General features: G+C 40.6%; 1 protein-coding gene across 1 annotated transcript in view; it reads left to right on the forward strand.

The window, feature by feature from the left end:
* Nucleotides 1-425: 425 nt before the first annotated feature.
* The window catches only part of ctbp2a (C-terminal binding protein 2a), a 68424-nt gene continuing 41348 nt past the window's right edge, over nt 426-27501 (forward strand). Inside the window, exons 1-2 of the mRNA XM_061039980.1 lie at nt 426-752; nt 20837-21005. Coding sequence (XP_060895963.1) covers nt 20948-21005 — 58 coding nt within the window. The 5' untranslated portion in view covers nt 426-752; nt 20837-20947. The remainder of the gene's footprint in view (nt 753-20836; nt 21006-27501) is intronic.

A 27501-nucleotide genomic window follows, 5' to 3' on the forward strand; every position in this document is an offset into this window, starting at 1 on the left:
AGAGTGCTTTGAATAGAAAGCAATAATAGGGCTAATGTAAAATAAAAATGACCCTTTGAAATGTTCAGATTAAAGGCAACACCAACAAGAAGTGTGCTTATAACCTATTCTCATTGACACACACTGTATAGGCTATATATATGTGTGTTTGTGTTTGTGTGCAACACTTCAAATTGAAGAGGGTTCACACAATCTAGCCTTAACAAAAGATATTACTAACGCAACTCGCTTTTCTTCAGATTTCCCTCTGACTGTCCCATCTTCAAAGTGTCTCTCATCTTTGCTACGTGTGTGTGTGTGTGTGTGTGTGTGTGTGTGTGTGTGTGTGTGTGTGTGCGCGCGCGCGCGTGTGTGTGCGTGCGTGTGAGTGAGGGAGAAGTGGGCAAAGGCTCCGCCTCACTCAAAAAGCGAGAGAAAAAAAAGGGAACGCAAACTGATACACACCTCTCAATTCTGGCAGGAGGAAAAGAATAGGAGTGTTTATGAAGCGTATAAGTAAACAGCAGGATAACCAGGCACACCGAGAGCTGCGGCTACTTCCCCCTTTTTAAAAAACCGACAGCAGCAGGCACCGTTTCCCAGCGCCGGAGATTGTCCCGTTGCGTTCAGGATTAAGTTTTTTTTTATGTCATCCAAAGGTGGATCATTATCTAAATCCGAGATAACAAGCGAATTTGAAATGCGTAGCCTGCGACGCTAAGTCTGGAGCCCCTAAAGCCGACGTTTGAACTCTCTATAAACATCCAGTCGAGGTAGGATACAAGATTATTGAAAAAGGTGGTGAAAAAATGTTTCAGTGTGTGCTCCGTCGGGGTGTAGTTTTGAAAGCTCTGCTCGCGTCGCTGTCCATGTGTCCCCTGCGCCATCAGCAAGGAGGGACAAGGGGCGATGGGTGTAGACATCAGCCGATACTTCACTTCATATTAGTGATGCTGGAATACGTTTTTATCAAGTAATGATTAGAGTCACAAGATAGTGGTGAAAATCTTAAAGGTGCAGTTAAGATCAACAATGGGTGTTGTTCTGTAAATATTGATAAGAGTCATTGTAATGAATGCATTGAAAAGCATAAAGCCAAGTGGGACACACTTGAAAGAGTTTGATCAAAAGTTTGGCACACGTGTTTTTTTTTTTTTGTGTGCAGCTGCAACATTTTTTTTTTGCTAGCATGTGTGCAACCAAACACATCCAGTTTGAACTTCACTTGTCATCTGCAGCCTACTAATTAATGAGTGTTTAATTAGTGATCTAATCAGGCCTCCTTATGAACACCTGCACATAATCCTTTTAATTCACAGATTTGACAGGCAGAAGGGGGCATTGCTTATCAAAAATGCAATTCTATCCCTCTCCCCTCTTTCTTTTTTTTTCTTCTTTCTGCATTTGGAGGAAAAGCTTCAAGTGGAGGAGGAGGAGGAGGAGGAGGAGGAGGAGGAGGGCGGCTCCATTGTCTGGCCAGTGAAGGGGTGGAGATTGAGGCTGTATGCAGATGTGCTGCTGGCAACGGACATCTGCTCTCCCCCCGTGGGCATTGTCACAACAGGCAGGGGAACTTAGAGTGGAGCTTGCCCGCAGAGAAAAGGCCTTTTGTGAAGGACATGGAGGCCCTGGCCCTCACCCTGAAACGCCATGTTTATTAGGATATCTGATCATCTCAAGAGGTTTTGCTTTGAGACTGAGATTATGAAGCCCCCCCCCCTTTACACACACCACACACTAAAAAAGTACCTGATCATGCAACTGATACATTCCTTATTAGTTTGTCATTTCTTACTTAGATTCCCTTTTGCCCATCTGCAACACCACCCTCCCTGTTTGCTTCTTACTCTCTCTCATCTCCTGCCTCCAACTCCCCCGGGGGGTTGAACTTCTCCTCACGTCTTTGTGGCCCGTATGTGTTTGGATATGAAAGCCAGCCTCCAAAGGCAAATGCGTCGCAGGAGGCTCCACAAAGTACATGACAGCTCCTATCAGGCCTTTTTTTATTTATCGCTGAGGAGGAAAAAAATGCCTAGGAAAAACGCAAAAACCAGACGCTTTAATATTTATGATATCGTGCATATGTTTTGTGCTTGATGGTGGTCGTTATCAGTGTCGATGCACGTGTTTGTATTGGAAATCAGGGGTCTCATTTTCCTCAACAGATACTCCCTGGTGACTGGCGGAGTCCTTGTGCTGTGATTACGAACATGATTTGTTCTTGTAGGAAGCACTGCTGTACGTGGCTGATCTGCTGTGCAACATGCTTGTTGTAAGGGACTCGCTTGTGTGTTTCTGCTGTCTTGTGACACGCTGGATAGTTGCGAGAAGCGAGCCGGGGAGCGAGTGCACTGATGCAGGAAGAGAAGATTGGTTTTGAAAGCTCAGGTGCCATCTCTCGCTGTGGTTTTTGCTTCAGCCAGAGAATACTTGTTGGTCTTATTCTCGGGGTCTACTTTCTTCTATTTCTGCCGTGTGTGTTCTTGTTTACACGATTCACAAGACGCAGAACAACTAAAAAAAAGAAACCCTTAGTTGAGCACTGCCAGCCTGTTTTGAAGTCAGAGAAGCAAAGTAATTACACTTGGTTAATCATATTCTCAGAGCTAATACTCCATTTAACACAGTAATTTGGATGCTGCTGAAATAGCTCTTATGAACTCTTCTGAGAATTCCCATAATGGCCAGGCCGCTAACGTCTCCTAAGAGTTCCCATAGGAGTCGGTTTGAGAGGAATTTACTGTCATGTGATTGTGCTATGCATTGTGGAGAGGGGGTAATGGGTGTGAAATTACACAGTGCCATCTGCAAGAGGCTGAAACGCACAGCCTGATGTCACTTAAACATACTGGTTTGGGAATTTACATGGAGGAGGATTAAGGATTGATACCACGGGTCTGGCTGCAAATCATATTCTGTTGAGTAATTCTTAGTTATTTACTTCTCTTCACTTGGAGTTTTGTTGTAGTTTATTGATAGAATAAGTTTTGATGTTTCAAACAAAAAATGCATTTAGAATTTGATAGCAATCTGCAAACAGAGAGATGTGTGCATCAGAGCATGTCAACATGGGAGGAAAACTTGTACTTCACTTATTCTTTGAGATCTGTTTGAGTGTATCTCTTTCTTGCTGGTAATAGTTTTGTCTCAATAGAACAGACATTTTAAACTCCACCGAGTGTTTTGTGTAATTGTAGCACTTTACAAGTTCCCTGCACCTGTTTCTTGCTCGTTCAGACTTGCTTTGTTTTGTCTCGGTTGCGTCTGAGTCTGTCGTCTTTTTGTGTCTGTGGCTGTGAAGGGTAGTTTTGGGAGAGTGGATGTGTGCAGCGGCAGGTGTCTGATTGTCTTCACTGATAAGGCGTGTTTGCACTAAAAGACACAGGACGCAATAAAGTGTCTTGTTTCTTCCCACTCCTCCGTCTGCTTTGATATAATATACAGGGAAACAGTTTGGAGATATAGAGAGATACTGCCTTAGTTGTTTCTTAAGAGCTGTCAAAGTCATGTAGCCTTCCACTTTGGCAAGCTTGTTTGTGAGCTTTGTCAATCCTGAATTATGTATTTAAGAGGTTATGTTGGCATGCCGACCAGACAAGCAAATTATAGTCCAAGGGTTTTAATTGAGTCAATCAAACCACCACAAAAGTTGCCAAATCTATATCATCATATCCATAGTGATAACAAATGAAGTTTTCCTTAAAAAAATAAAAAAAATGACATTATCACTACTGCTGCTGCTGCTGCTGCATCCTTTCCCTGCTTACAGTCTCTCTGAATATTTCTTTACTTGTTAAATGACACGCAGTCTCCTAGATGTTTTTGCAGCATGATAGATAAATTAAGATCAAGCTTTGATATCAATTCTTCAAGGTCTTGTGGTCTTAGGAGATTTTTCTCTTTGAGTTCATACTCAGAGATATCTAATGACAACTAGAGCTAAATCTTGAATAGGGGGGCGACTGTGACCTGGTGGTTAGTGCACGTGGCCCATGTCAGGAGACCGTGGTCCTCCAAGCAGGTGGGCTGGGTTTTAATCCAACCTGTGGCTCCTTTCCCGCCTGTCATTCCCTACTCTCTCTCGCCTACGGGATTACTGACTCTATCCGCTGTCCTCTCTCTAAATAATAAAGACATAGAAAATTTAAAAAAATAACCTTTAAGATATTACTTTAATATTCATTTAAAAAAAAAAAAAAAAAACATCCAGTATTTTTTGGATTATTCAATCATTTTTTGGGTAGAAAGTAGTTGAACATGCCTATCAAGAGAAGGCATGTTGAATGGCACGAGTAACTTTACATTTAAAAGCTGATAGCTAAATAAGACCCATTAAGCAATTGTGCATTTCACTATCCGAATAGTCGATTTATTTATTTATTTATGGTAATAATCAATGCTGCAGCCGTACAGAGCAGTTAACGATTTTTGCAGCTTTCTAGATAATAAGGTGGTTAAAATGAAGAATGGTCAGAAGAAGAGCTCGGCCTCGACATCTTAAAGATACAGTGCACCATAGAAACATATGCAAATGTTTGTGGCTTTGTGTCTTGTGTCACTGGTTTTCTAATCGCTTTAAACACTTTATAAAAACCAAGTGAATCAGGGTCTTACTGGGACTCTTGAATTAGGAGCATTGTTAATGTAATTAGTACACCAGTGTAAACAAGGCCAATCATTTAAATGACTATAGCCTTCATATGGTAAGTGTGTGTGCAGTATGTGGTGGATACAATAATGAGGATTTCTCTAAATTATTAACTCATATGATTGCAGGAGCAGCAGTGGGGGGCCAGGGGAGGATGTTTACTGTTCATAGTATTTATGACCAGTGGAGTTGGCTGTCTAATAGCCTCCCACCTGGTGTAAAGCATCACACTTGGAGTCCCTGCTCCTCCTTAATGACCGACCATTTTCATCCAAAGAAGTCTTAATTGCTCTCAACTGCATGCATGGCCCTGATGCCAGAGATGGATGTGTGAGAGTGAGGACGAGGGTGGATGAAGATGCTTAGTTTAGAGATCTAAAAGGATGTTAAACATTGTCTCTCTTCCATGGAAAAGTGTGTGTGTGTGTGTGTGTGTGTGTGTGTGTGTGTGTGTGTGTGTGTTTGCCAGCATGAAAAAAAAAAAGCATTGATCCTCTCCCTCTCACCTCCCTGTTTCTTCGCTTGGCATAGCCAGGGCTGCCATTAACTTTCATGCAAACCACAGAGGATTAAGGAATGAATAGTGGCTCCGTCTTCCAACTTTGTGTGCATGTACATCATGTGTGCTCGCGCTTGTGTCTGCGTGTCACTTTTTGCAGGAACTAGCAGAGACAAAGCACCATCTGCACGCAGCAGGCTGTCCTGACTGCCTGCTCCTCTCGCTGGGCCAGAGAAGAGGCTTTCTGTGAACATTGTTATGAAACAGACACTGCTGCTGCTGTTGCTACTACGCTGGTTGTTAATGCTGACAGCTAATAATGTCCCCCTGGATGACTGTGCTTTGCTGTAGTCGGAGAGAGAGAGAGAGAGAGAGAGAGAGACAGATAAATGAAACGAGGAAGAAAGTGAAGGAGAAAGAGAGAGACAAATAGAGACAGAGATAGCAGTAGGGCGTGAAGTTTTCTCTCATGCGGCTGGTGAAGTTTCCAGAAAAAGGAATTACACACAACTTAAAAGTACAGGCATATGTATTGTGTTTAATTTCCTCTTTCTTTTTTTTTTGTTCCTTCCTTCCTGCTCACTCTCTCCTGTCTCAGGAGGGAGGTGGCAAAAGGAGAAGGAGGAGGAGGAGGAGGAGGAGGAGGAGGAAAGGGTTCCATTGTGTGTCGGCAGAGCCCCTTTTCCAGTCCAGCTGACATAGACTTGTGTCAGGAGGATCCATCCTGCTGATGTTAGGCAAGCTGTAAAGTGAAAGAGATGTCTAAAATGCTGAAGTGTGCCCTGGCCAGTGGAGAGATGGCTCTGTTTGTTTGCCATTCTGCTGAGCACCACTTTGCAGAGAAAACTTTTCTCTCCAAATGTGCTGACGGAGAGAAAGAGGGTGGGAAAAAAAAGAGTTGGAGTTGGGTTTTTTTTTTTTGGAGTCACTTGTGGGCACACAGAGCTTTGCCCATTGTTGGTCTGTGACATTGACATTCAGAAATGGTTTGGAGGGGGAGAATAGAGTTTAGAGCGTACCTTTTTTTTTTTTTTTTAGGCGTCTCTTTTATGACACAATCTGTTTTGCCTGCTTTCAGAAAAAAAAAAAGACAACCGTTTTCACAAAATCCACGTTTCATGAAAGCCCCATAAAATACCGTTTATCTCTGTCAATAAAAGATTAGGAAATTATTATTATTATCTTTTTACATCCCTGTTAAATAAATGATTTTTATACTGCATCGGAGTGCCTCGGACTTTCAGTTTAGATTGCCTTTCCACACTACGAACTTTGTTTGTTATCAGGACAGTCAACTGTCTATTAGCTATTATTGTTTTGTACTTCACAATTCTCTGAGATAGCATTGAACCTTTCAACCACATGAATATCCAACATTAGTCCGTTCTTCTTGTCTTCCCTCTGAGCTGTTTTTTTTTTCCCACCCAGAGACCTGTCGTGTTGTGTTTGATTGGCCCTGACATTTGAAAAGGTCCTTGAATAAAAAAAAAAAAAAAGAAGTTGTTTATGAAAACTGAAGAACTCTCCTTGCAGCAGAGTAAAAATGGCATTTTGAAAGGCGCACAGCTCCTGCATATTTAAATGCTAATGGCCCTGTGAATGTGCAGGCTAATAGGATGTTTCTGTCTGGGGTAGTGCAGTATGTACACTTTCAGGATGCAGGCACGCTGTCTGAGTGCTACTTCTAATAGCTCTGGAAGGTGCATCAGCTCAATTTATGAGCTGATTATGTGGAGTCTGAAGTTTCTTTCTATATAAATGATCACTTTCTTTATATGGCAGCGCTGAGATTGTCTCGCCACATATCAAGAAGAACAGGTTTTTAATTCTGAAAAACAATCCTCGTGGAAATCTTTTTTTGAAACTCTTGACATCTGTGGTGTTTTATCACAAGGGTTATGATGCAGATAAAGTTTAACAGCTTGTTTTACAAGCTTTGTGATGCTGTTGGCAAAGTAGGGCTTGCAGGCTCAGACTTGGCCCCTGGGGTTCTGGGTGGGCAGCCCTGTAGTGAGGCGTGTGTGTTTTGAGCTGTTTTGTTAGCAGCAGCCGACCACAAGTGCCCTGGATCTCCCTGGACTTTGACCTGCTTGTTGAGGATTTGGTCTCAGTCCTGCTTGCCCCCGATGAGTTTCTATTCCAATATAAGAGGCTGGAAGAAGATGATTTTCTCTGATATGATGCCATACCATAACATACCATACCATACCATACTATACCATACACTTGATTGGGGAAGTTTGTTCAGGTTCAAGGGATTTTGGACTAGCCACAGTTACATCAAAAATCAGCACTGATAGCATGGCTTTCTATTGTGAATTTGCATGCGTATGCTTACCAATAAGCAAAGCCTTCCATTGTTTCTTTTTAATGTCTTTGGTTTATTCTCGCAGTCCTGGTTTAAACTGCCTACATACAGCGCTTTCATGCAGCTAACAGCCTCTTTGCTTGCATAAATACTGGCAGGAGTCCAAACAGGGAAACCTGGCAGATGTCCATGAAACCATTTGACTCTTAAACCACGCTGTTAAGTGAGAGGCTGCACTTCACATTGATTTGAATGAGCAGTGGACATCGACATGGTTTCTGCGCGCGCACACACTCGCACTTGCTTGCACAATGTCACACAAAAGCAGTTATGTACTTGTTGCTGTACAGGGAGCTCAACGAGAAGAGCTGTCATCTTGCTTGCTCGTCACTCATCTGTGCTTGAAGGTGGCGTCTGCTCGTCGCTAGCAGTTATGGAACGTGTTGACAAAAGTGAGTGATGGAGCTGAGCGATCGAGTCTTTATCACCTTAGCTATCTCTATTATGAATATGGATAGAAACGATGTTTTGTGAGCCCGAGGCTAATTCTTTGATTCTCGGCTGCTGAGGAGCTCAGTGGGATGGTTGGCTTTTTTTTTTTTTTTTACCTTGTCATCTTGTTCACACAAAGACGTGTTTGATTTTCAGCCACACAAAGATGTTTGATTCCTGATCCTGAACAAAAAGGATTTACTGTGGGTTAATGTTTCACTGAGCCAGAGAGAAGCCACAGACTCTCAGTCCCTCCCACTCAGTCCTCTGTGAATACTCCCCTCGGGACTCTGTGTGAGGTTAGAAATTAGTGTCTCTGGGGTTTTCAGACAGCTTTGGCAAATGAAATATGTGGAAATGATTATACATGCTGCAATAATTCAACACCGTCTTATTCTTTACACCACATACACTGACAGCAAAGACATTACTCTATAATAAATGTGTACAATTTACTTAACAGGATTTCTTTTGCAGACTAAAAGTGCATGCTGCTTTTTATTTATAGCTTCCAACATCTTTTGACCTAAGGTGAACATTTTTTTGTGTAATGAAGTTTTGTGCCATCCGGAGACAGCGCCACAGTTCATTGGTATTGCCTTGTCAGGGATTTTGCTGATGCCTGAGCTTCTTGTGTTTTACCTACAGCCATACTGAAGTCATTTTATAAAAAAAAAAAAAAAAAAAAAGTAGCACTGCCAACTTTGAAAATGAAGAAATTGAGAAGTCCTATTATCTCGTTCAGACATTTCAGCACTCCTGGAACAGTCTGAAAAATGATGCACCAAGGGAAGTGTATGAATCCCATGCACCAGTCACTTCATTCCCCATTTTTTGTATAGGCTTTCTGCTCCATTCCCCCCCCCCCCTTTTTTATGGGTTTTTTCTCTTTGTTTTAATCAAGTCTAGAATATGCCATGAGAAAAGTGCTTTCATTTCACCGTACACAGAAAGCTGAAATGATGATGATGATAAACCTGAACAGAGGTTATATACTCTCCTGTCTTTGAGCCTCGGGGAAAGTTTGAACTACTGAATATTTTCACTCAACTCAAAGAACATCTTTTGTTCCACGTTACACCGTCTTGTCCATGTCTTTCCTCCCATGGTTAAACCTCATCCCTGACCTTTCTTTTCTCTCCATATTTTTCTGCCGCTAAGCTCTTCTTCACTTATTTTTCCTCTGAATATCTGTAGTGCCTCCTAATCTGTGTGTGCCCTGATCTTGTCTCTTTTCTCTCTCTCTCTCTCTCTCTCTCTCTCTCCTACAGCTTCATCTCTGTGTTCTCGCTCACAGGTGGCTGAAGGATGTGCTAGCTCCTTTTTTTTGCCGGCTGTCTGTGTTTCTCCTGTTTGGTGTCTTTTGAATACTAGCCGCTGTCCTTGGTCAGGGAAGCATGCCAGTCTAATAAAACCGCCCAGATAGACATGTACATATGCATAAAAGCAGGCAAAAACACACATTACTGCACATGGACAAAAATGGCACAGAGATATGCACACTGTGGTAAATGTGTATTATAAGCAAGCTATTAATTCATTAAAGAGGCTGAAAGAGACTACAGGGCTCATCAGAGGTGGAGTAAGAGACAGAACTTGCTGTCATTGAATAGAGGTATTTTAAAGTTTCATTGTTACAAAATGTTCTGTGTAATTAGTTCTCTGGTTTTCAAAGCCTGGTAAATGAATGCTGCTTTTATGTGATGTTTAGCTTTGCATCATCGTGGCCACAGTCACTACCTCCTGTCTCGCTCCCCCGTCTTTGAGGCTTTCATGCTGGGCAGACTCTTTCAGACCCTCCCTGGAGGCTGGATGCAGCCAGACACCCACCTCGGCCCCTGTTCTCAGCCGTCATGTCTGTGGTTTTTTTCTTTTTTTGGTGTCTGTTGGCATATATATGTGCATGTGTGAGTGTTTGTGCGTGTGTGGGCAGCAGTGTTCAGTGATGTTCGCACAGTCCAGCTGAGACTGACAGATGGAATCATTTCACACACAGACAGAAAGGCAGGATACAGAAAACCAGGGTGTGTTTAATAGTCCTGGCGCTGCTGCGGTTGGTATTAATCTAGGTCAGTGGCGTTTAGCTCCAGGGGAGTGGGCCTCTGGGGCCGGCTTGGCCTTTTCTCAACCTCGTTTACTCCACTAACTTCACTCACTCCACTACTCACCTATTGTTAGAGAGCCTGACATACACCTATATAACACACCTCAAGATGTTTACTCAAAGCTCAGTCGGCTGTAGCATTCCCAAGATGTGTGTTGTGCGGCACAGATTACGACTCATACTGATGGAAATCAGGTTGGAGCTCTGTCTACAGTGATTGAAAAGAGGGCTTCGTAAAAACCAGTTCGACTGATGAATAATTGACCCATGAAGTCTGTCACTTGTATAAAAACTGTGCTGACTGGTAAACACTGATTTACTTTCTGTATATTCTAGGCTTACTTCAGTTGATGTTACAATGATGTGTGTCTTCTTCCATTGTTGATGTATGGTCCACTGTGCTGAACTAAAGTAGGAAGTCACTTGAAATAGAGATTTTTTTGAGATCCTGTGAAAGTATTTTCAAAAGTTGAATCAAAAAAAGGTTTTTATCCATGAACCTTTAGGGGTTCAGTACCTAAGCTGTAATGTGTGTGTATATGTGTGCATGTATGAGGTGGTGTGAGTGTGTGTGTGAAGATGTGTAGACGTACCTGCACTGTTTATCACTTTTCATAACTATTACATATCTATGGTTTTAGTAATTCACTTGTATGGAATTTAATGATTATTTAACTGACATGTTTTACCGACGAATGAATGTATTTTGTTATTTTTTGCTACTGCATCAGAGCTCTGTCAAGTCCAAGACAAATTTCCCACTGGGACAATAAAGTTAATCTTAATCATTTATTTAAAGCATGTATTTGCAGGGGAAAAAAATGTGTTGACTTGTTAGACTCCTATGGACAATAAAACCAAAATGTCATTGCATCCAGAGATGCTTCTATCTTAATGAAGCACAGTGTCCTTCATTCACAGTAGAACTCAGTACTAGAATAAGTATTTCATTTAACATGTTAAAGAAATAGTCATTCTTTATGAAACAGGGACAAATTCCACTTAAAAATCAGTTTTGCTGTAAATGAACACACATAAACACATTTTCTGTTTTAATGTTTTAACAGAGCTACATTATCTTAAATAGTAATAAGTAAGAGGTACTTCAAATGAACGAGGGTTCAGGAAGCTCTCTAATAGTAAGGATCACACTGGAGGATCATCTCCACATGTAAAACAGTGAACCAAAGCTCATTGAAAACCTGCACGTTTGCACTCACATCTTGAACTCATCTCCACAGTTAATTTGCCGTTTAATTGCTTTAAAAGTTGTTGCATATGCATCAGGTGCTCGGTAGTTAATTGGGAGGAAAAGACAGATCATCAAGTTCAACAATTAACAGCGACACCCGCCAACCTCAACACACAAAAATGTGTATGTAATTAGACCAACACTACTCTGAGGGGATAATGTGGAAATGATTCAAAATGAAAAGTATTAGCGGCGGCTACATTTTCATATTTAAATAGATATTACAGTTAACTGTTGACAGGGATCACAATGACATGAAAAAGAAGGTATTTTTTTATGTGTTTGCCTTTCTAAACCCTCATTTTCCTCTTGAGATCCAAAATCAGTCTTTTATGTTCTCTCTCTCTCTCTCCTCATTTGTCATGCTCTGAGTTTCTCTATGAATCCTGAATTGACTCTGAAAATGGTACTATAGCTTTGTCATTCCTCCATCAGGCATTGGTTGAGGGACTTTTTAAGAGATTGGCTCTGTTCCAACACATTAATTTCATTTCTTTTTAAGGTCCATCTCCCCGATGCATAATTATTCCAGCGCCCTAAAATATAATTGCATTTTTGTCGCTCATCTTTGCTCTCTCCTTGGGGTTTCGATCACGTTACAGTTAAATGATTTCCAGCGTTTCTCTCCGGAGAGGTGTAAGAAATCGTCGAGCATAAGGTTAGATATTTTGAGTAAATGGAACTAAAGTGTTTAGACATGCTAAAATGACGTGGTGTCGGGGTTTTTTTTTTTTTTTTTCTTCTGGCATGATGTTAATAAACTGTTAGCTGCAGGAATGGAATGGTGCCAAAGAGCTGAGAAAGACAAGGTGAGATGGAGAAGACACCAGGTGATTACACTGTCAAACAGGCTGTAGACTAGAAGACTGATACGATATGAATCAATGGTGTTTCCCATTAATAAAGATTAAAATAAGTCACCTGCATATCTTTTTAAGATTTACAGAGATGAAGCTTTCACATTGGCTTTTACCAACAAACCAAAGCTTAGGGCGTAACAATACATCAGTGTGGATTCTCATGTTTGGATTGTCAAAAATGTTCTATTGTCAATACTAAGAAAAATCATCTATCCATATTGTCATCTTTAACCAATTAATATCTAATTTATCTTTACTCAAACACCAGAAAGAGTTCCTTAGAAATGTGTTAATGGATTTTTTTTTAGCAATATTTAGTACGTTAATATAAATATAACTAGTTAGTCAAATGGGCCCAGATTACATGTGATACTGATCTGATTCCACTTAAAATGAAATCAATTATCAAAATAGTTTCAGAGCAGACTTTGTGACGGCAGCAAATGTCATATCAATGTCTGATGAATTAATATAAAATCATATTGTGATTAAAGTTGTGATTTATTTCCCCAAAGGAGCTGTCACCAAGAATTTGGTTAAGCTATCTATTTCATCATCTCACAAGTGGATTTACATTCTCATGGTTAGCATAAATATAGCTTATTTAGAATAGGTTGATAATTGATGGCAAGCGATGGATTTGTCAGAAGCAGAGATCTAGTTATTTCATTATCATCTTACAATGACTTTATGGATAGTTATGTATTCCTTTAGCTTCAAATTGGCCATTCAACCTTTTGTTGGGCTTAGGATGAGTTCCTAAATCTCTAATTATGCCTTTCAAACTGACAAAAAACAGTATAGGTCACTAGTCTCAACCAATGTTTGTCAGGTCTTGGTAATCTTTAAGCTTTTCAATTCATGCTAAAAACACATCTCTACTGTCTTAAAAAAAGAAAGGAAAAAGTAATCGAACAAGGTCAGTTGAAATTGGATGAGATGAATCTTTTCAGCCTGTCTTGATATTCAGATTCAGGTTTATTGCCAACATACACAATTTGTCTTGTTTTTTTTATATGGAAAAAGATAGTAAACTACAGTACTCCTACATTAATGATACTCAAATAGCACAAGTCAAAAAATGGTAGTTGTTGCAGTTCATTATTGGATAGAATCAATTTGATTTTGTGTAGAATTGAGTTTCTGCAACACGTTCAATTTATGTTATGTTAATTTCCTTATCTCAAAGAAGGACAAATGGATGTTAAGTTCAGGGTAAGAGACCATTGGGTTCAGTTGGTGTTTACTCCTTTCTTGTGATGTCCGCTACAAAATGTCATTTCAAGTGTACGTCCTAATTAGCAGTAATCATCATTATGTACCTTTTTAATTTTCTTTCATTTGTGCCCAGCTTTTATCACCCAGGAATTTAGTATGATCCCACATTTTCAGAGTGCCCTGAGGCAAAGCTGGTCTAGCTGTCATTGGTGTTTGGCTTTGTGTTCAAGCCTTTAGTGCTGTTCTTTGTCACTCAGAGAAAGAAGAAAAGAAAAAAAGGTCTGAGGTCAATTCTGGCATGTTGGATGTCATCAGGAAAGTGAAAAGGACAGATTTATTACCACATAAAAGCATCTTGGACACAGCCTTTTACCTGTCAGCTGAAGAAGTACCACAGGTTTTGGTGTGATTGCTTGTATCTGTGTGTGCATATGTTGCTTTTACGTGCATGTGTGCTCTGTACCAGCATAATATTTAATGAGAATTACAAAGGTTTTTATCGAGTCAAATGTGGGCTCTGTTAGTTATCTGTGATGTGTTGTGTTGTGAACGTAATTGCCAATTATTTAAGTGTAGATTTTATGCCAGACTTTGTTTCAGTTCATTAGATGTAGGAAGCAGCTGAGAAGAGGAATGCAGGCCATGTCAACAGCCTCAATGGGTAAGGCTAAGAGGCTGCCGTGCACAATAATGTCACCATAATGCGTTTCCTGGGTGACTTAAACGAATAGGCGTTATTACAAAAATTGTGCATTAGCCCAAGTCAGCAGTTAGAGCTGCTGCAGTCTCATTTCGTTTAGAGTTAAGAGAGCAAGATGGTGAGAATGTGAGAGGAGGAGGAGGAGGAGGGAGGGAGGGAGGGAGGGTAGGGGAGGATTGTTCAGAGAAAAGGCGACATAGAGGAGAGATAAAAGGATGCTGTTTGCCAGAGGCTAACAGGACATCCAGAAGGAGGGAAAAGGATACACAGTGAGGGGCAGATGGACTGGCAGAGTTGGGGGATTGCGATGATGATGGAGAGGTAAAAAGAGCAGAGCTGTAATTGTCAGTAACTGGTGTATTTAGACAGGGAGGGTTGGAGAAAGAAAGAGGCTGGCAGGGAGGAGGAAGGTGTAAATCATCGGTCTGAGCGACAGCTTTACGTGGCCCTCGGAGCCCCAACTATCCGATTAATGAGAGAAGGGAAACCTTAACCACCTCTCCCTCGCTGCCTCTGCTGTTTCTGCTATCTTGCACTTTAACGGACATAAATCATAGACTCTTAAGCAGCCACTTTAGGTAGCAGCTACACAATTCTTTCTCAAAATGTTGACTGAGGTGTTTCTCTGTCCTATGACACGCTGCCTTAACAAGATTTCACCAAGTGTCCGTTGGACTGCATTAATTACACCTACAACCAGCAGCTGGTTAGCTTAGCATAAAAAAACTGGAGGGGATGTAGAGGAAGACATCTACCAATCAGCAACTTTAAATTTGCCAATAAACATGTCATATGTTTTTTATTTTAAAAAGTAATTAAATAAATTTAAAAAAATTAGATTATAGTTTAACAGGAAGTAGTATGCCAGACAATTTCTTGGCTAGACACATTGTCTGCATTTTGTTCTTCTTGATTGTGTTCACACTTCAGTTTTGTACAAGTTACACAAACAATATAATGTGTTAATTATTGAGGTTTAGAGGTGCTGGTAGACAGATATGGTTACTTTCAAGATTAACAGATATATCAGTTGCAAAACATGTTTGCAAAGAAAGTTCCCCCAAGGTGCTTGGGATCATTTAGAAATGTCATTATCAAGCGGCAGCCTCCAGTGTTTTAAATGGATCTGATGTGGAAGTGCAAAAAACTGCACATTTTGTGAGTGTCCACTCAAAAGAAACTCCATTAGAGCCCATGTTAAAATGTTTAAAACATTTACAGCCTGGTTCAAAACTGGTTTGGACTCTATAGTTAATTTCTTTATTTGTACAAACAGGGATTCATATTTTTTTTTATTGCATCTCAATTCTGATGATATTAGGGCTAAGAGTAATGCTTGTTTTTGAACAATTAGAGGCGTGGTTGAGTTGATTGATTGATTGATAGAACTTCATTGTCAGATAAAGTCTGAAATTTGTCCTGCATCACATCGCTCCATTTGCAAGATAGAAATTAACGACAAGATACAAAGATTTGACGCAATATTAAAACGCCAAACAAATGTTCCAAAGCCTTCAATGTCCTTTGATTTTGGACTCAGCTCCATATTACATCTTCAGGATGTACTGTTGTATAAAAGAGTGCTTCAGTCTGACTTTATTAAAACGTGGGACCCTGTATCTCAGAGTTGACTGAAGGATGCTGTAGCAGTTTGCCAGGAGGCCTAAGTTTGTCTCAGGTTCACCTTTTTTCCTGTTAGTGATTAAAAGTTGTCTGGAGATAGCAACTTATATGGTAACCGCCATTGTTCGGCTTGAAAGCGCCTCTCCAGAAAGCAGTAGGTGACGTCACTGAGGCTACGTCCATGGTTTATGCACTCAATGGTCTAACACTATTTGTAATACTCTTAGCACTGTCTGCAGCAGATTAATTCGACCTTCACAGCTGTGTAAACTTGCTTGTATTGGTCGTCCATATATTGAAGTAACTTGTTCTTTGATAAAGGTATTTGTTTAAGAAGGAAAACCTTCAGATTTTTTTTTTTCATGCTAGCTCAAGAGTGAACCTTTTCTGCTGCCATATCAGTTGATCAGTTTCTGAATCAGTCTAGGGAAAAAACCCAATATCAGCGCAGGCTGTATTTTTAGAACCAGCCAGGCTACGTTAACTGGTTACTGGTTGTATCATCATACAGACTGTAAAGACATGAGAGTCGTTTCAGTCTTCTTATCTAACTCCCAGAAAGATATTGAATAAGTGTATTTCCCAAAATGTCAAAACTATTTCCTCAAAAGGATGATTTGTGAAGTGCAGGGCTGTCACATGTGGAGAAAAGGCTGCACTTAAAAAGAAGATATTTCAAAGTAAAAGATGGAATAGAAAGAAACTGAGAGATTTTTAGATTAGTGCCAGAGGGGGGAAATTGGAATTTTTCATTTGCACTTCTCAAGTATAAAAAAGTTATTTCCAGTTTATCTAAAGGGCACTGGGTTTCCCTTTTGCTTGAATCTTTGACTACCGACTCATACTTGCATAGCTCAGTCTCTTAGTATGTCTGTGTGTGTGTGTGTGCAGGGGTGTGTATGCTGGTGGTCAGAGAGTTCACATAGTTAAAGTAGTTCACTGAGGTCAAGAGCTGGAAGCTCAGTTGATGATCTAAAAGAAGAAAGAGTCAGACGTGCCATTTGTCAAGATAAAACCTCCCCCCTTTGTAGTAAACGCCTCCACAGATATTTCAGTGAAACACGTGTTCTGACAAAGTCAAAGCAGGCTTTTACTTCATTCTGCGCTTCTTTTTCACCCTCAAACCCACAGGTTTCTTAATCTGGTACGATGGCTCCTCCGAGAGATGGCCTCAGTCAGAAAAAGACCTCTCTCTCTCTTTCTTTCTTGGTTTCACTTTCTCTCCCTTCCCTCTGTGTCTTCTGTGCTATTACCAACCTAAACAAGATCTCCTGGGCCGCCTGCCTCGATATGCACTCGTCATCTGAAAAAGGAACAGAAAAGAACGAGATGTAGTAGAAAAAGATGAAAGAAAGATGAGCTTCTCAAGTGTAACACTGGCTCTCTCTGTTCATGCTTTTTTTATTTTCCACTGCAGAAGGTGTCAGATGGAGAAGCACTGTAAAAATTCATAACCTCTCTTGAGTGATGCAACAGCTGCAGCAATGCAATGTAAAGCCCGGAAGTTGGCCCTCAAATTTTTATGGTATCTGGATGAAATGTAGCTTCTGTTTTTGTGCATCTGTAAGATAGAGAAGCTGTGGCTGCACATGTGGGATGCACATCTGCACGCAATTCACAGGCCTTATAAAGCCTAAGCTTTGAATTCTGTGTCAGTAATTTATCCATGTTGTTATAGCTTTATTTACTGGGTCCACCCTGTCAGTGGGAATTAGTTTTTCTGTTGAGATGAACACAGACGTTGATGCTATACATTGCAACATTTGCAGCACCAGAATGCAAACTGTGTGAAAACTGTGAATTTGTAACAACTTTAACAGCCTTCATTTCTCAGAAAAGTCTTGCAACACGACATGAATATCTGTCACACTCCTTGACATGATTGATTTTTTTTAATCGTCGATAGAACATGTTGTTGTTGTTGGTGGTGGTGGTGGTGGGGAAAATGTTTTTGTTCAGTTTCAATCATAGCTGGCAAGTTGAGCGTTCTTACTGAGTGCTGTGCTTTAGCGAGTTTGCCACTTTTTGCATGCCATGAAAATTCTTCATTAACTATTTATGACAGCAGCGGTTGGCATGCATGTTGTGAGAAAAATCTGCCATGAGTATTCAGTTATAATGACATTGTCCAATATTGCAATGGCAATATGTCTTGCAGTAAATAAGTTGATGTTTGCAAAAGTTAAGTCAGAGTCTTTACAAGATTGCAATGATCAAGACCTGACTTAGTTACACCCATAGACTTGTGTCCAATCAGAAAAGCCCTGGAGTTGTGTATCCTGTCCTTTACATGTACAGTGTTACTTTCCATCTCTGTCCTCCAGAGTGTATTTTCTCTCAGGTTGTTTAGTTGGATAACAACACTTAACACGTAACAATCCAGTAGTGACGGGGCTCAGAGCAGGAGAACTGCCCCTCCTCTCCAGTACTCCTCTGGCTGAGAGCTCTTCTCTAAGTTGTTGTTGACTTTTCAACCTGGCTGGTGGAGTAGTGGGGTTTTTTTTTTTTTTCTGGAAAAGGAGTGGATCCTAAGAGTCAAATCTCTGGAATTAATTTATGGAAATGAAGGCATGTACAGCTTAAAGCTTAGGCTTGTATTAATTAAAGGAAAAGTATATTTTTCTGGATCAAAAATATTTTTTTGAATAATGCATTGCTGAATATTTCTGTGAATAATTCAGTATGCTTAGTCAGTGATTTGACATCAACCAAGACTCAAAATGTGTCTTCCATCATATGGTAGAATGATTAAATGTGCAACATTTCATTAATTAGACTCTATGATAATATATTCATTAACTATTTAAATGTGTCAATTAGAATATTTGATATGAAATTGAGAGATATTTGAATAAAATAGCTTTACATGTTTCCTTGTTAAAAACACATTAAACAAATCAGATCCTGAAAGTCTCAGAAACAGAGTGCTTGAACATCAAGAGCTACAGGAAAGAATTTCTGAAAACATTTCATAAACAGTGAAATGAGCAATACTTAATAGTAAATGTGTTTGTAATCTTGTTTGTGTTTGAGTGACTTTTTTTGTGGCTATAAATCAATTTTTTTTAACAACGTTGAAGATGCTTTGATCAGTTCTTCACATTAAAGTTCCACTAAAATAATGTTATTTGCAAAACCTGTCGATGAATTTAAAATTTGAACTATAAGAATGGCCAGAGAACTGATCTCAGACGCAGAAACTACAACAGTCGTTTACTTGAGGAAGCTGGTTGTACTGCTTCAGGTTCACTGTGTTGTATTGTAATGATTTTGTATAACCACCTCATGGTCTTTCACTTTATGACTTTGAGAAATGATTTGCAGACACCTGTTCTCTCAGCACTCTCTGCGTTACAGTTGTCCCGCTGATGCAGCTGTCAGTGAAGTGCAGTCTACATCAGCAGAGTTTATTATGACTAACATGACCACATCCACTCCTGACCTCATGGAGCGCAGAGCAGAAGATGCCCGTGCATGTCTCCTCTCCTCCGGTCTATTCATAGCCGAGGTGATGTGACTCTCCTGCCTCTGACTGGCTGTTTCCTGCTTTTCCCTTCTTGCTCAATTACTTCTCTGACTCCTCACATGTGGGTCTCGAGCTCTTTGGCAGGAAAGCTTACCTTGTGGAGGAGGAGAGCTGGTGAGGCGAAGCCCACGATTTGTTTGGTTTAAGAAAGGCCTGCAGTAGAGACGGGAGATTATAGTGCCCTGAATGCAGGAGAGATTTGTATTTCTTCTAAATTCACCTATAGCTGCAGTAAACAACCCCCTTCCTCTTGTCCCGCAAAATCAATCCATCCTATCCAACTGTATTGTTGTTTAGCCTGATCCTACGTTAACAAAAAAACACGGCTTTGAATAAATAGGCGAGTGGAAGCCATTCTCAAAAAGCAGCACTCAAGGATCGGGGCCCAGAGGCGGATATAGAAAGAAACAGAAGCAGAGTTCTAAACGCCAAAAGTGCTGAATGAGATACATTAAACATGTTGGGGGAGGATGGTGTCACACTGTACTCATCCTGTCAGACAATGTTTTTCTAGTACTTTCCTCTCTCACCCTCCCACAACCCTCTTTCATGTCTTTTTTTTTTTTTTTGCTGATACAACCTCCTCCCGTCTGCTGACTAACTGACCCAAATTCCTCACTGTGACTCGCTGCCCTTAGAGCCGGCATGTGTGTGTCTGTGTGCACTCGAGCCTACACTTCAGCTTGACGTGTGTTTGTGTGTGTGTGTGTGTGTGTGTGTGTGTGTGTGTGTGTGTGTGTGTGTGTGTGTGTGCGCGTGCGTGTATGTGTGTGTGAGTCTATCTCTGCTTGTGCCTATCCCTACCAAGAACCGTGTGTCCCTCAGGCTCCAGCAGGAACCAATTAGACGATTGCTCTTTAGAGGGGCATCAGTCACTGAACGCAAATAGTCGGGGTAAAAACGCCTCATTTACTCACTGTGTGTTGTGTTTGTCTGCTTCTGCTGGGTTACACTCAGTTTGAGAGGCTCTGGTCACAGAAGTCTCTTCAATACTTTAAATAAATGGTTGCTGAGTGAGGATAAGCTCCCTCTAGTGGAGAGTTAAGTGTCTGTAGTAGAACAACTGTCTTTGCAAGGGAAACTATGGTCCTGGTAAGATATCGAGACAAAAATGACCGTGCGTGATCGGTGTCATAACATTCCTCTATTTGTTTGTGATGCACTGTCACTTATACAGGGTATTAAGATAACGATTTGGGGGGGAAAGTTACTTAACATTATTATTATTATAAAGCTAGAAAATTGTAACATCTCTATCCAAATTAAAGATTTAGTGAAACATGACCCCCATCCATGCAATCAATGCCTTTTGATTATTTTACAAGTGTGCACACATTCTCTTTCCATCAGTTTACTCTACATGCATCACTTTCTGGTGCCTAATCTTTTTTTTTTTTTTTGTCATTTAGTGTGTACAGAGTCTTTTAATTGTGACCTACCAAAGGGACTGTTTGAGCTTTAAGATAGTCCTAATACTAAACTTTCATTGTCATAAATCTTAAAAAAAACCGATCCCTTACAAAAGTGTCAAAGACACAAAACCAAGAAATAAAAAAAAAGTTCTGAAGTTGTCACTGTCAGTCTCACATTAAGAAACGCCCCTTTTTTCTGCTTTCTTGTATTTCAGGTATAACACACCGGCTAGCTAACCTCTGGAGGACTTCAGCCTTTAAGACGTTTAGGGGGAGAGGGGGACACCGAAATCGAGAGAGGAGAGGGCATTTCAAGCTGTGAGGGGATGGCTCTGGTTGACAAACATAAAGTGAAACGTCAGCGGCTGGACAAGATCTGTGAAGGTGGGATACACTCCTCTTCTCCTCGCTTTCTTTTCTGCTTTTCTATGTACATGTGGATTTAATATTTGAGTTGTACATTTGCAGGCCACTGGGGGCTGTGATTTAGGTTGTGAGATTCTCTGGGCGTTGTGTGTGCATGTCACTGTTAATGTGTGCATTCTTTTAAGTAGGTTTATGCTGTAGCTGTAAGAAAAAGATTCCCTGCACTGTTTTATGGAAATGAAGTTTCCACCAGTACTTAAGCCTTTCAGCCTGCTGCTGCTACAAATTCATTGAAAAGCCAGTGGGATCGTTTGCATAAGTGTGTTTGTGAGTGTCAAAAAGGAGCCTTGGGACCAGCAGAGACTCCAAACTCCGGCTTTGAAGGCTGTCTGGGAGGGAGAAATGGTATGTGTGGGGGTTTGTGTGTGTGTGTGTCTGTGTGTGTGTTGCGGGTGGGGGGGGGGGGGGGGTGCTTTGTGTGTTGAAGAGAAGTGTTAGTTGTCTGAATGAGACTTGAGTTCGATGTTTCCAGATTGCTGGAGAGATGAAATAAGGAGTTTGTATAAAAGTCAAGCACTCCTCAGAGCCCTGGGATTGATGATAGCTGGGGTTGATTTGTGGGTGTGTGTGGGTGTGTGTGTGTGTGTGTGTGTGTGTGTGTGTGTGTGTGTGTGTGTGTGTGTGTGTGTGTGTGTGTGTGTGTGTGTGTGTGTGTGTGTGTGTGTGTGTGTGTGTGTGTGTGTGTGTGTGTGTGTGTGTGTGTGTGTGTGTGTGTGTGTGTGTGTGTGTGTGTGTGTGTGTGTGTGTGTGTGTGTTTAAGAGGAGGACAAAGCAATTTTTTTATTTGTTCCATCTCTTTTTCCTGTCTAATTTTTAACATCAGCACTGACAGCTACTAAAAGTCTGAATGTTTATTCAGTGTGAAGATTTATTAATACAAGTGAAATGTGTTCAAGGGTTTACTGCCTGTTCTAGAAAATAAGCTAGCACATTTACAAAAAAAAAAAAACCTAAAACAAAACGACTTTTGAAGATATCCCAACTCCAACAAAGTTGAATCAGTTATATGTAATTGTAGAGGATGAGGGTTAGTCAGGATGCTCCACACGTGTTGGAACAGCGTCTGAATTCAACGTTTTCTTTTCACTCTCCTAAACACTGCACTTTGACAGATGTGTGGCGAGACGACAACAACAACACACACGGGGGTCATCGTGGGTTAAGAAAAGAACGTTTACAGAGCAATTAGAGGGAAGTGCATTACCAGAAAAAAACTGAGAGTTTTACTAAATGTAAACGGTCCCTTAATGACATCATCACTGAGTTATCCTCTGAGATTATAATGGTGGACATTTGGGTGAAACCACTCTCAGGTTATCTATAAGATCTAAGAGAGAAAACATCTCAGGAAAAGTGTGTTCTTCAAGGAACATTACAGATTTTCTTGAATATCAAAATCCTCTTTTATGGAAACTGTTTTAAAAAAAAAAAATAATTACACATAAAATGGGAGAACTTGCTTTTGTCAGATACACAACAATACAAGTAGCACCACAATCAGCACCAACTGTGACGCAGACAGTCACAGTGTCTCCTCGATATACAATCATATAACCAAATACATTTTTTCTTTTTAACTCAACAACTACTTTGGTTGATATTTGCGTTAAAATTGTGTGACACAATGAAAGCCTTCTGGTATAGACCTCTGTAGACTGATATGAGTGCACCATTTTCCACATTTTGAACATTTCTGAAATATTGTCTTGTTTGATAGCAGACTTTTCTTTACTGTCTTAATAGTTTAACCTGTCTTTACAAGTCAGCCTTTTCTTGAACTGTTTCTTCTTTATGTCCATGATATCTACGGTCACTCTTTTCTGTTGTGATCATACCAAACACTGTCTGTATTTTCTAAAAAAAAGTGTTAACACCGATTCAGCCCTCTCCGTCTGTTGTCAAGGACTTTCACCCGGCCTCTCTCTCACTGTCAAACTAAACAAGTTTCACCATTTCTACTGCTTACGGTAAGTTGTGTGAATAATAGTATATACATCCCAAAATATTTCACATCCCAAATTGATGGAATTGTGCGAAGAAGTTCATATTGCAGGGTTTTATTTGTAGTACTTTGCGTTAAATCAAATGTCAGTGGGGTTTTAAATTCCAACTTCTGTAAAAGAAAATAGACGTTCCAGTTTCACCTCAACTGTATAAACGTTACCAGAAGACTGTCTAAGCCATATTTAGATATATCACATTCAAACTCTACAAAGCAGAACTCGATCAAGTATCCAAATTCCTCTCCGTTCAAGTCTAAGGAAAAATCCCATTGAGATTTAGAAAGACAATATAACAGCTTTCTAAATGAAGTCATGATGCTGTGTGTTTCCACACTCCCAATGAGAGCCACATGTGGAATCTCAAACTCCTCCAAAACCACCAGTCCTGCTCTCTTGGAAACACTTTTCCTTTCCCTTTTATTTAACAATAAAAAAAAAAAAACGACTGCGCACTCTCTGAAGAGGCAAAGTGTTCAACATCAAATCACAATCTTTTCTGGTGCAGCCCCATTAGTCCCACAGAGTTAAACAGCGTCTCCGTCTCCTCTGCTTATCAACAATGAAGTCATTCTGCAAAAAGAAGACGAAAGGGGAGTTTTTTTTTTTTTCCCCCTGATGCATTTAGTCATCGCAGCTGCTCTTAAAAACGTGTAGAAGAGGATGATTCACATCGAGGAAGTTAAAAGATCAAAGGGTGGTGAATCATGTTGTTTTCACGGTAGCGTTAAATCTGCTCAACCGTATAAAAATGGTATTTCAAAAAAACCAGAGGCATGCCGTGTTCTGCACCATAATGTCAGAGCCACCCACTATTATCTATAAACAGAGTGTTTGGACCGAGGCGTGAAATAGAAATCAAAGTTTGAATCATGAGTATCGACTAAAACAAGAACGTTATGGAGTGGCTGTGATTGCGTTGCCGTCGTGGGTTGCACTTTGGCGAGACTGCGAGAGGAGCGTCCCTAATCTCCATTTATCTTCTGGGGATAACTGTGTCAATCCAATACTTGTTTCACAGCGGCGTGCATTGATTGCATCTTTGCTCATTGTGATGAGTGGCTAACTGAGCTGCGCCCGTGGCCCAAATTGAATTGGAAATGGCTGATCGAGTGTTGCTGTTTTACTCCCATCCAAAGTAGTCACGGTGCTGGAATGTAGATCGCACTTTGAACGCTGCATGTTTCACCATTCAGGATTCCTGATCCGAGTCACAGTCTCTGCTTTTATCCTCTTCTTTTTTTTTTTTTTTTGTTGTGGTTTTCATATTAGACACGCAAGTTAAAACTATAGCTGTAACTAATTTCATTCGCTTTTCGATCTTCCAGGAGAAAATGTTGACACTCCCTTATCACAGATTCTTGGAGTCTGCGGCGACATCCTGACATTGTCCAAGTTACTGTCAAAGAAAACACACAAAGAATACTGAATAACAATGACATGAAATAGAGAACAGCAGTGAATCCTCTGCTTAAGGAGGCTTGAAACAGAGAATCAGGGTTTTTTTTTTTCAGATCTTCCTTTTGGCCGACCTTGTAAACCACTCGGATCTGGACTCATCATGTCTTGTGCTCATTTTGTTGGCACAGCATGTCTTTAAGGACTGCTTCTTCTATCAACTGCTGTTTCCCTTTAAAAGTTAATATGTTTTACTGCCAGGCTGGGTAGATGGCTGTCAACCAGTGAGTCTGGTTCTGCTGTTTAAAGGAAGGTTTTTCTTACCACTGTTGCAAAGTGCTCTCTCATTGGTGGATAAATGTCGGGTCTCTTTATATACGATGATGAAGAGTAAAGTTTAGTCCTGCTTCGTGTGTTAAGCATTTTGAGGTAACTTCTGTTGGGCTTTGTTGAGAAACATGTGCAGAATGATTGAGTTATTTTTGATTATATGATTGAGTGATGGATATTTTATAGAAGTGACTCATAGAAAAAATTAATGAATCAACACAGAATGAATTAGCTGGTATCTAGCTTGTAAGATGTGAGGATTTTATTATTTTACATGTTATATTAAACTCTTCTTCTTTGGGTCTTAGGGATGGTGTCTCTGCTAAATTAAATTGTACTATGTTTTACTCTTTTTTAAAAACTTTATATACACATACTATGAGTGAAGAAATCAACCTATGTAAGGCAGCCCTATAAACGTGTAAGTACTTTTAACTTATATACACATTTTCCCATTAAGATGCTTCTATTTTAACAACTGACTTACTGTATGTTAGAATAAAAAGGTCTCATTTATTGTATTTTAGTTTATTTGTGCTTTATGATAAATAAACTACTAGATTTCAAACTTGTCAACACTAATAAAGATTTTAAATGAACTGTAAAAACACATAAAGTCTGCTTTAATTGATACAAACTGCTACACTTATTTCCCCATGGACTCTAACCGCATTGTTTAGTATAGATATCAGCTTTCAGGACGTGCATGCTACAACTGCTCCTTCTGTTGTGGGCTTGATAAAGTGCCAAGAAGAGTGTTACTGCAATACGGGAACTGTGGCAAACATCTGTTGTGAGCATCAGTTCCCATACTCCATCCTACTCTCACCCCCTTTCTCTCTCTCTCTCTCTCTCTCTCTCTCTCTCTCTCTCTCTCTCTCTCTCTTTCCTCACTCTCTTACTCTCCCTCTCCTTCTCTCCTTCTGTCCGCTCCATCTGTGTACCCAGCATGCATTGGCTTGGGCGGCAGCGTCAGTCGCTGCCATTGCCGTTTAGCCAGAGCTAACTGACTGATCTGGGCAGAGATGGGATGTGAGCGGCACTGCGACTTGAACTAGGTCGCGGCGACAGCATGTTCCTGAATGTTGATTTACAAGTTGTAAATCTGTGCTTGGATGCAAACACCACAAGGTGGGGTAGTGTAATTTGTCATGGCCATTCCAAGTGTTGTGGTTGGCAGTTCCCTAAATATGTTAATGCTTGATAATGCATCTTGTCTTGTCATGTGTTAAACATAAGGAAATGTTTAAACATTGAGCAGTAAATAATGTGGCCAGTCAAGCTAAAATAGCACAAAACTTACCGTGTGAATTATTCATATTCTCACATTTAATGGACCTTGGAGCTTTTTTTATTTTCTTTATAGCAAAATCCTTCATATTAACAGAGAGAGAGAAGAATGACAAGGAAAGGGAGGGGGTGGGGTGGGGGTGAGTCCTGATGTCATCCTACCCTGCAGGGTGGGGAAGTGGGGGCTTTGTATCCTGAGCTTTTTTTTTTTGTTGCACAGACTTAGAATTCGGCTGCTTCCACCTCCTTTGCTTTCATCCCTCTCCTCTCCTCTCCTCTCCTCACCCTCTGGCATCCAGCTCCAGTATGAAGTCATCGTGCGGTCTCTGGGTCTGACCCCCCCTCAGGCTTGTTCCAGGCTCCTCACCAAAACCCACGACCCCTTTATAGGCTTTGTGGGGAGGCAGGGAGGGGCTGGGAGAACTTGAAGGGGGGGAGGATAGAGGTAAAGAGCAGATACAAAAAAAAAAAGAATGGTACAAAGTGTTGTTTTTAGAAGGACATTCTTTTGGTCATTTGTATAGAGAAGAAGCTATTATGTGTTATTATTATCATTATGGTGGGGACGTTTTTTTTTGTGCACCCTTAAATGACCTGGTTTGCTTTTACTGTTAATGTCTTTATTTGTCTTTGTGTGAGCTGGCATGAAGCTTAGTCGGCTGTTGAAGGTTGAGTAGGAGTTCTGGAAAATTCTAATTTAGAATTAAACTCCTGAGCCGTGGCAGAAAGTATCATAATGACGTCGATATGGAAGACGGGTCAGAGACGCGGGGTGACGGGATGCACCCAAAAGAGATGGATCATCACGGGTAGAGGGATGTCTCTGAAACACAACTGATGGGGGGGGGGGGGGTGTAAAAAAAGGAAAAAAATAGCTTTTTCCTTCTTCTATGCATGCTTGGGAAACTGGAAAATAAAAGCTGTGTGTCAATTCAGAATGTTACACTAACCAAGTATGATGTTATTAAGATAAGTGCCAGCTTCATTGCCATCGACCTCCATTTTACAGTCCATTTAGTCCCCATGGAGCTGCTTTCAGAAACAAATAATCCCACTGGAATCCCCTTCAAGGCAGCCATGTACATAATGTCTGTTAAGTGTGCATTACAATTCATCTGACAGCATTGTTCTTCTCAGCATTGTAATCCCATCTCCAGTTAGTGTCTCCTGCCCCTCGCTCATGCATAAGTCAATGTGCGTTTAACATTCAACTCATGCCTTAAGTACGTGCCGTGTCACACTGTAGGAGACAGTTGTTTTTATTTCTGTTGCAGTGCAGCATTCACTTTGAGTTAGCGTGCAATTTCATATTCATGTATGCACGTCAGAGCGAGGCCAAGGCTTTAGCAGCGGTTTGCGTGCGTGAATGAAAAGGGACATTAACGAAGCTCCATGGCCGCTGCTGTCTCTGTTGCACGTAAGAAGACGAGCAGAGC

Source organism: Labrus mixtus, chromosome 6, assembly GCF_963584025.1.
Source record: "Labrus mixtus chromosome 6, fLabMix1.1, whole genome shotgun sequence".
Lineage (NCBI taxonomy): Eukaryota > Metazoa > Chordata > Actinopteri > Labriformes > Labridae > Labrus > Labrus mixtus.